The sequence below is a fragment of the Pagrus pagrus genome, assembly GCF_965226575.1.
Source record: "Pagrus pagrus genome assembly, chromosome: 12".
Classification (NCBI taxonomy): Eukaryota; Metazoa; Chordata; class Actinopteri; order Spariformes; family Sparidae; genus Pagrus; species Pagrus pagrus.
This window is the reverse complement of record NC_140196.1, coordinates 17148854-17159389: the sequence shown is the minus strand read 5'-3', so window position 1 is coordinate 17159389 and position 10536 is coordinate 17148854. Positions and strand designations below refer to the sequence as shown.

The 10536-nt window shown below is 37.7% G+C and overlaps 1 protein-coding gene across 2 annotated transcripts in view; it reads left to right on the top strand.

Moving 5' to 3' along the window:
* The first annotated feature begins 1043 nt into the window (after positions 1-1043).
* Positions 1044-10536, top strand: part of LOC311266117 (guanine nucleotide-binding protein G(olf) subunit alpha) — a 55538-nt gene continuing 46045 nt past the window's right edge. The window contains exon 1 of one of the 2 annotated variants that reach the window (XM_084368308.1): positions 1044-1824. In XM_084368308.1, the coding sequence (XP_084224434.1) occupies positions 1302-1824 (523 nt within the window). In that variant the 5' untranslated portion in view covers positions 1044-1301. The remainder of the gene's footprint in view (positions 1825-10536) is intronic. The other variant, XM_084368309.1, reaches the window with a different exon arrangement.

Here is a 10536-nt window from a genome sequence, read left to right as displayed (position 1 = left end):
ACATTAACGATACTTCAGATGAGATACTTTAACACTTTTGCTCAAGTACTATTCATATACAGGACTCACTTTAGGGGTCCAATTTATATTTAATAACATCACCAAAACATCAAGTGACTATGTAATGAGCTATGAGCCTGGGTTTTCTCTTCACGTGTTTTTTTTGTGTGTGTGTGTGTGTGCTCCATCTAGTGGTTCATTTTCAACACTGCATCTGACTGTGACTGGCCTCTATTTTCCAGGTAACTCAACTTTTTCTAACCCTTATGTAATGATACATGTCACAAAGGACCAGGAGCAGTAAATACTTAATTCCAGTGCACCCCACCTAAAAACAAAAACATCACGCTGCTGTTGGGAAACTAAAGATCCAAATATTACATATAAACAACATTTAAGAATTGTTTATATTTTTCCAGGAAGCCCTTAAGATCAAGTCAAGGACCGCTGGAAGAACCCAGGATCAAGTTGAATACCAGACAGTTTGTCCACATGTATTTACTTGGTCACTTGGATTGTTTTGAGGCACAGAACAGGCCCTGTACATTCGTGTACATATTGATAAATGACACTTATTATAGGGATTACATGGATTTAGAATACATATTGATCAAAAAAGGCTGATAATATTATGCCTATGTGTAAAATGGTTTGATTAAAGCAAAGGTCTCAGTGATATATAATTATAAGTATGTGTGTGAATCAACTGTTAGAAGTTTAAATTTTATTATTTTTTTAAATCAATCTCATTTAAAAATATTTACTTGTCCAAATCACAGACTGTATAAGAAGAAGAGCAGTAGTGTGATTAGTCTGATAATACAGAGCAGGTTCTCTATCTACGGAGCAGTGAGGTGTCTGTAGACATGCAGGCATGAAATGTGAGGAATGAAAATCATGACCAGCATTCTCGAAATGGCCATACTGTAGTAACATGACGTGCCGTGCATTGCACCTAACAACTGTGCAGTCAGATTGTTGACTGTCTGCGCAGCGGATAGCCGCGGTTTTTTCCAAGGTTGTGCTTTTGGTTACTTACGGTAAGATGGACCCGCAGTGTCCACTAAAGGATCAGGTGATCCACTAACTACGAAGCGAAGGCTGACTGGGGAAAATGCAAAATGACATATAGCAAATGTCGGAGCATTATTCATTCACATTTTCGGCTCAGATTCGGACTTAAATCGCACCGCTGGAGCTCCAATGTGACGATGGCTCGTTAGGGCTGGCGGCGCAACTGCGATTTTTTTGATATTTTAATTTATGAAAAATCACATTCACAGACAAATATTGGTTTCAACATGGGGCTGTGCTACAGTTTGCGTCCCCGGCTCTTCGGGGACCTGAGCGGGTCTATCTCCAACGCTACCTCGGACTCGGACCAGCCTCCGGACGCCGCCGTGCCGACCCGCGCCGGGGGAGCTCGCCAGGAGGACACCGGGGGATGCGGGGAGAGCTCGTCGCTACGCGGCGGCGGCGGCCCGGTGCGCCCCGGGGACCCTGCCAGGCTCCCGGCCGGGGAGCACCGCCGTGGAGACACCGGTACCGACGGTGTGCTCATACAAAACGGAGGTGGCGGTGGCGGCGGAGGTGGTGGCGGCGGCGGCGGTGGAGGAGGCAGCGGCAAGGGGACAGGGAAGGACCGCGGCCGACGCTTACAGCTGCTTCAAAAGACTAGCACCCAAAAGCAGAAAAACTGGGACAAATTGCTGGTGGAGGAGAAGGAGGCCGAGAAGGAGGCGAAGAAAGTCAGTAAGAATATTGACAGGGCGCTGAAGGAGCTCAAACGGGAGTATAAACAGACGCATCGGCTGCTGCTGCTCGGTAGGTTGTGTACCTCTGTGTTGTTGTTGTTGGACTGTTTTATTATTAGAAATACAAACGTAGGCTATTGGCCTTTTCACAAATTATGTCACTACTCTGCCGAGGCCTATTGCCACATCTGTTGGCTTGGCTGTGAAGACTACCCCCTGCGGCTGTCAATGACAAATGATGAAGATGGACGTGTAGACTCAATGGGCCTGCTGTCCTGTTACTCTTACATTTGGTGTTATAATGAATCTAGAAAAGCCAGTTAAACATGATGTAGGCTCTCAAAATGGACCAGTATACACACGTTTACAGAGACCACATAGCTTAAAAATAAGTAGGGCATGGTATAGTATAGTGTAGTATAGTGTAGGAGTATGGCCTTTTGATTAACCATGGCATATGTACAGTCATTCTTTTCAGTAAGTAGATACTACAGTATAGTATAGTACAATATAGTGTAGTGTAGTAAAGTGTAGTATAGTATAGTATAGTATAGTATAGTGTAGTATAGTGTAGGAGTATAGCCTTTTGATTAACCATGGCATATGTACAGTCATTCTTTTCAGTAAGTGTATATACTACAGTATAGTATAGTACAATATAGTGTGGTGTAGTAAAGTGTAGTATAGTATAGTGTAGTATAGTGTAGGAGTATAGCCTTTTGATTAACCATGGCATATGTACAGTCATTCTTTTCAGTAAGTGTATATACTACAGTATAGTATAGTACACTATAGTATAGTGTAGTATAGTGTAGTGTAGGAGTACAGGCTTTTGATTAACTATGGCATATTTACAGTCATTATTTTCAGTAAGTGTATATACTAGAGTATAGTATAGTACAGTATAGTATAGTATAGTATAGTATAGTATAGTATACAGTGCAGTATAGTAAAGTATAGTATAGTATAGTATTGTACGGTATGGTATGGTATATAACAGTGACCCATGATGTAGTGTGACATCTGTCTTTTCAAGGGACTACAGATAAATAAAAAGGTTTTTTAATAACTGGGACAGTAACAGTCAGTAAATGTAGTATGGTGAAGTGTAGTGAAGTATTGTGGCCTGTTGTAGTACAGTAGAATGGTGTATAGTGCTATAGGGAGTATAGCTTAAGAAACATTAGTATACAAAGATGTGTGGGGACAACTTAACTTTGGCTATTGGGCCATGTTTGCTCCAGTATAGTATAGTATAGTATAGTATAGTATAGTATAGTAAGGACTACAGATACATATAGGAATTACTGTGGCACATTAACAGTCAGTAAATGTATTGCAGTTGAGTATAGTGTAGTATAGTGGCCTGTAGTATTTCACTGTAAAATGTTGTCTAGTATAGTATAGTATAGTACAGTGGCCTGTGATGTACTGTGACAGATGTCTAGTTTAGGGACTACAGATAAATAAGTATAGTATAGTATAGTCTGGCGTTTGAATAATTGTGGCACATTTACAATAAGTAAATGAATCACATTTGAGTACAGTACAGTTTAGTGGCCTGTAGTATAGTACAGAAGAATGTTAAATAGTAGTATTTAGAGTATAGCTCTGGCCTTCATATACAAGGATGTGTGGAGACTCAACAAATAGCCTTTTGAATAACTGTGGCATTTTAACACTAAGTAAATGTAGTATAGTGTGTATATATATATATGTATATATATGTTATAGTAGAGGCCTTAGTATAGTATAGTATAGTATAGTATAGCATGCCATCTGTCAATGGGACTAGAAATAAAAAATAGCTGTTTGAACATCTGATGCACATTTACAATAAGTATTGTACAGTATAGTAGATTGGAATGTAGTATACTGGCCTGTTATATAGTATAGTAGAATGTTGCACTGTATAGTGTACTTTAGATTATAATGTAGTAGGCTATAGAGTAAAATTGTTGGTGTCCATGTACCTTTACTCCTTCTAATGGCTGCAGCAAAATGGGCTTTGCTGCTGAGAAGATGAACTGATCAGCAAAGCATAACTAACTGATTCCAATTCTGATGATCAATTTGAAAAAACTGGGCACAAATTCCTCAGACGCTTTATGGTCATACTGCTATAAATAATCAATTTTAAGATATCAGTTAAGGCTCTCAGAACTTTATTTTTAGCACATTATATCAAAGTGCGTGATTATTATTAGATAAAACCTAAACCTATCTGACTCCACAATAAAAGTATGTCGTAACCCTTATCAGTTTAATTGTGCCCATATAAATTACAGGGCAAGTATCAACTTTAGGTCATGCATTTTATTACCTCACCGGACTGACAGATTATATAATTTATCAGGAGACTTTCTAAATGTCGGTCAGCAGCATCCCAGTGTTGTCCCTTGAACAGTCAGTGTGTTTCTAGATGGAGGTGTTGTGTCACAGGCCAGACCTCTCTAATCCTGTTGCCTCACTCTGTAGGTTTGGATGTGCTTCACTCACTGCACACACATCCAGCAGCAATTTATAAATCCACTCTTTAGTATTTGAAATCTCTGCTTTTGAGAATAGAAGTACAAACAGTTGAATTTTAGCCATGGTTTTCTTAGCTTTAGCTTTTAGGTTGTCTTATTTTACCACACATACAGGCTGACACGGTATGAAAGTTTCAAAAAGGTCAGTGCTTAACTTTCAAAAGAGAAACTGTTGATCAGGAGCAGGAGCTTGAGTGTCATTACAGCTGCCCTGATGAGGAAACCAATGTTTAAAAGTAGAAACGCTTTCAGTTTTGACAGTCACACACTTAATACCGTATTGCATGTATTTGCTTTACTTTAAACAGTGCAGTGCTTCGCTGCTCTATATAATAAATGACTACCAGTTTAATTTCCTGAGTAAACAGCTCTCAGTAATTACACACAGGAAGAAATGGCTCATCCTAATGAAGTCACACAGGGAAATGTCATACATTCTTCCATGAAAGCTGTACAGCAGAGTGTGCGACCCATGTCACTTTGTCATTTCAGTGTGTCATTATGGTTTGGGCGGCTGTCCTCACCACTATAGAATCACAATTGTTTTCAGAGCTATCTGTCCTGGTGCGCCTGGGAGCCTCAGCACGAGCCACAGGCCACGTCTGGGTTTTCTTAAAGAGGCCTTCGGGACTTTATACCCTCCAGGTCTCCAGTAGGACTCTTGTTGCATGCCAGAGGACTGAGGTGGTTTGTGTTCCTCTGAAAGTGGACACCTTTCAAATAGTGTTACATTTCAAGGCAACGTATGCTCGCTAATCTGGGTCACTTTATCTGTTTGTATTTGCTGCAGGTATTTAGTTGAATAATGATAGCCATAAGGAAGTGTTGTTTATCCTTAAGGGGCTGCCATGTTCAGCTTGTGCCGGAGCTGGAAAACATCAGTTTCGGTCATAACAGTTACTTAAGTTTTGTAATGTTTGATGCAATCATCGGTTACGTATCTTACAGTACATGACATAAGTTATCATTTTAGACATTTTTATAAAATGCCTGTTAATTTTCATAAAAAAGTTTGTTTTTTGTTGTTAAAATACAGAACAGTTCCAGTTCAGAAATGACAAAAACCTTTTTTTTTTTTTAATTGATGCTTTGAAAATGTACTACAGTTAGTTTAGATTACATTTCTGACAGGACCGTTTATCCAATGCACAAACATAACCTGCTCTAAATCAGATTAGGTGCAGTTAATTTGCTAAATTGAAGCTTCATAAATCAGATGTCTCATAGTGGCCTGATTGACCTTTTTCACAACTATGTAAGGTTTTTCTTTTTTGCTCTTTTATGTAAGTTGGGTTGTGCATAAAAAAGAATAATGTTTATTTTAGAGCCGAAACAATCAGACGATTTAAAGATTGGTCCATATGTAGGAAATTAATTACCCAGGAAGTATTTTGATAATCTTTTAATCGTTTAAGTCATTTTAAAGCAAAAATGCCATCTTCAAATGTAAATATTTTTACTATTTCTTCACTTCTCTTTTGGGATCTAGGAGATTGTGACCGTTGTCTGACATTTTATAGACCCAACAAACAATTTATGGAGAAAATACCAGCATTTATAATAAAAATAATCATGAGTTAATGCCCTAATGTAATGGTATAATAGAAATGAATCGTAGGCTAATGTTTCTGAATAGTCACAGTGGCTGACCAGCCTGGTTTATGTTAATCCAAATAAATCAGACTGAAGTCAGGTACATAGGAGTGCAGCGGTGTACAGTTTTACGCAGGGCTCAACAATATGCACAAGAAATCATTGAAATTATTTTGACAGATATTGAGATTGTGCTATGAGTCACAATTTTACTGAGGATGGTGATTTTTGCATTTCATTTTTACTGAAAAATATAAAATCATGTGTCTTTAGCTGTGATCTGTACCCAGTGATGGAATGTAACTAAATACATTAAGTCAAGGTACATGTACTTTACTTGATTATTTTAATTTTCTGCTTCTTATACTTCCACTCCTCAACATTCTGGAGGCAAATATTGTAATTTTAACTCCACTACATTTGCTTGATGACTTTAGTCACTAACTTTGCAGATTACATGCTGCATCAGAGCCAAAGTAGCTAATTTTTAATTAATTTGTTGTCATTGGTAACTGGATAAACAAAAAAAGATTCAGGTAATCAGAAAAATGCTGAATATCAGACCTGATAATCAGTCAACTCATTGTATACAGTATTTTACAGAACATACTGGACATGTAAATATTTGTATGATTAACTTTTACTTGTACTAATTATGATGCCTAAGTACATTTAATATCAGATAGTTTTACTCAAGTACTATTCATATGGGTGACTTTCACTTTTCCCAAAGTAATATTTTAACATGATATCTTTACTTTTACTCAAGTATGACTTTTGAGTACTTTTTTACAACACTGTCTGTACCAAACAAGCACGTCCCTGTACATCTGGAGAATGTGATTTGTAGGCTGGGTTATCTCTGTAGCACCACAATGCTTCATTAATTATGGTATACTGTGACATATTTTTAGGTTTATCAAAAAATTGCAGTCACCGTGATTTGGATATTGCACTTGGCCTTACTGCAGTTTGGATATAACTTTGATCAGCTGTTTAACCCTAGCCCAAGTTAATTCTACCGTATTAGTGTCACTACAAAAATGTGTTAAATAATTCTTTTCTGTGTTTTTGAATGAATACTGTGAAACTTTGATATTTTCGCTGACAGTTATTGCACTGTGAAAACTTCAAAGTGTTGCAACCCTGCAAATACATGATGTATTTTTCAGACGCGAAATGTATCAAAAGATTTCAACTTAATATGGACACAATCCTATTTGAAGGCAACATTTGTCCAAAACTGCCTGTAAAAATACAAAAGAAACCCCTCATTGTTAAACATGTTTAACCAGGAGGACGACTCAGAAAATCCTTTAATAGAGTTCCTCTAGACTTTATACTGCAGTACATGAACACAGGAATACATTGATGGGAACTGGAAGGCGAGTTCCTATTATTTCTTGGAAAGGAAGTCGCTTTATTGTTAGGTCTCTTGGATCAGATTCTGTAGAGGCCCGTGATAATATCTCTTACAGCTTTCCTAGATGTCCTTAACTGGCCGTTTCATAATATCTCAGCCTTATCACCCTGCATGAGCCTGAACAACAGGCTGCTAGCAATGCAGCATGCTCGACAGAAAACGAAACGAGGCAGGCAGGCAGGCTGGCAGGCAGGCAGGCCAATGAATAGCTTGTTGGAAGTCACTGATTGTTATGTTTTGTCAGTTTTTTTTTGTGCTGCATGTGAAGCCATATTTTGGAAAAGCTTACTCATCCACAGAAGCACACAGTGGGACTTACAGCCCCGTCGGCCCTCCCCTCTGAATACAAGTAGAGTCAGGTGAACTTTGCTTCTCTCTAAATGGGTTTTATCATTGACCATTGCTGAACTTTGCTACCGACTGAGTTCTAAGTTAACGTTATGCCGGACACGAAGTACTGGAGTTTGAATTATTGTCATATTTATGATACTGATAGCAGGGCGGCAATGTGAGTTGTCTTGATCCTTGTATCAGCTGAATCAAAGTGAACCACACCACACCAGAAGGACATTGGACTCTGTTTGTTCTCTAGCTTTTGCTTACTGTATAATTTCCACTTTATCAAGAGCCTCTGTCCCTGAAGAGAGTGCTATAAAGTTCTTTCTGGCTTCATAAAAAAATCTGGGAGGCTAATTTTAGCTGGATATCATTTGGATGTGTGCCCTGTTTTTACAGTACGTGCTTCAGTTACAGTCACTGCTACTATATAAGTGTAGAACTTTTATACGTAGAAAAGAGCTCTTTTAAGTGTCAGATTTACAGCTCACAGGCAGTTATAATCTAAAGCCCATATATTTAACTATATTTAATATATTTATTTAAGTGCAATAGTTTTGCGGCGCCTCTGTTATATTTCCAAAATGAATCGGTGATTAGCAGCTATTTTAAACGGTCTTACACGACTCGAACTCCAAACCACCATCGACGTTGTTTCCATTTTGCAGCACAGGTCCACTATCAGTCTGAAAATAGTAAAAACATCTTTGTCAGAGTTTACTTGTAGTAGAGTATTTTTAGATTGTTGCACTGCTTTGTTTACGTAAGCGAAGGATCTGAAAACTTTTCCCAACGCTGCACACGCACACACACTAACAAGAGACATTAATTATGAACGTTAACAGCTACTATTCCTTGAAAATATCATAATGATGGTTTTAAGATCCCCTACAGATGTGTTTGACACAGGAATAATCTGCTGTTTGATATAGTTTTGACCACAAAAAAGAAGTTACAGTTCTTATTTCAAGATGGTGTCAGGATGATTCAATTCAATATCCATATTGACTGTCATAATTCAGTCATCGGATGTCTGATCCAGATTCCATAGTCTGATTAATTAATTGTCAGTTTAACATTTCACTCTTGAAAGTCTTGTATTCATTTGAACTCATATATTCATATTTACTTACTTGTAGTTGACAATGTGTTGCTGTGCAGTTGATTTGTTGTTGCCATAGCATTTTGCTGCCATACACTTGCTTTTATCAGAAGCCTACTAAACCTACAGTTCGAATATACTGGATTTTATTGCTTTTTGATCAGACGTGCTATGTGGTATGTACTACGGCCTTGTTTACCTGAATTGGATCAGAACTGAAAATAAGTGGGACAGTGCATCCCTATTTCAAGTTTAACTGCTAGACAGAAGATGTCTCCAACTTCACTTAAAAGTAGGGCTGCACGGGGCCCCCTGTAGTTTAGTTGGTAGGGCGTGCGCCCCGTGTACAGAGGCTGTGTCCTCACTGCAGCAGCCAGTGGTTTGACTCCGGCCTGCGACTGCATGTCATCCCCTTTCTCCTGTTTCATCCTGTTTCCTGTCACTCTTTGGCTGTTCTGTCCAATAAAGCCATGAAAAAGGCCCAAATAATTTACAAAAAAAGGAGGGGCCGCCTGAAATGGTAAAAAATTATATCACGGTTATTTTGACAGATATTATGATCAAGAAATGATTAACGACGATTAGTAAGAATGACCATTTTTTGCCCCACAATTTTCATTTTCATTAAAAAACTACTAAAATCATGATGATGTGACATTTATTGGGGTCTATACCAAACAAACAGTGTTGTAAAAGTACCCAAAAGTCACAACAGAGTAAAAGTAAAAGATACTGTGTTAAAGTATGACTTTGTTAAAAGTGAAATTTAAATTCCAATGACAAAAAAGTAATTTGTGCACCTTTTATTTATTTATATATTTTTCTACCTCTGCATTGATTTATTTGAAAAATCTTGAGGTTTTGGTTACAAAGACATTTCTCAAGACACAACATTCACGCCAAGTGACACAGTGCATTGTTACATGATGATCCACAGCTGTGCTGGAGGCGTGTTCACAATTACATGCAGCAGCTCACCAAATCAAGATCATCATGAGTTAGCAAAGTTACACAACAGATACCAGTCGTTAATACCTGACAACAAGGAGAACATTTTTCACTTTTAGTTTTATATAGAAATAAAGGGTTCAGCCTGTATCATATAGATTCCCTAAAGGGTTCCTACAGCTCTTTAGTTATCCAGGTGTATATATATGCAAATACCGAAACACATTTTCAAAATGACCACCGTGGAAAACAAAAACAAAAGAGAAAAATATGCATAATACCACTAACAGTGAAAATCACCCAAAGTCTGATATCTGGTATCTAATGTATTCAAGTATCAAAAGTAATTTTCTGAAAATAAATGTTATTATGCGTTGAAGTAAAACTAAATTCTAAATGTATTTATACCTATGCATACTGTATACTTTGGGTTGATCGACTATTGGCCTGGTTGATCATCAGATCTGTTATTCAGCATTTTTCTGATGATCAGAATCAGTTTTTCTTGTTAAATCTGATTAATTTAAAAAGAAAGGCCCTACTTTGGCTCTGATGCAGCATGCAAACTGCAAATTAACTAGAAACTACAGTTCTAAAATATATGTAGCAGAGAAAAAGTACAATATTTCCCTCCAGAAAATGGTGGAGTGGAAGTTTAAAGTATCATAACATGAGAATACTCAAGTTCAAGTTCAAGTAAATTATATGTAAGTACAGTATTTGAGTACAATCACTGCACACAAACATGTTTTCTTACACCTGGAGAACAAGATTTGTAGGTCAGGGCATCTCCGCAGCACAACAATACACAATTAATGGTGCAACCCTACCTAAGAGTCAATTCTCAGT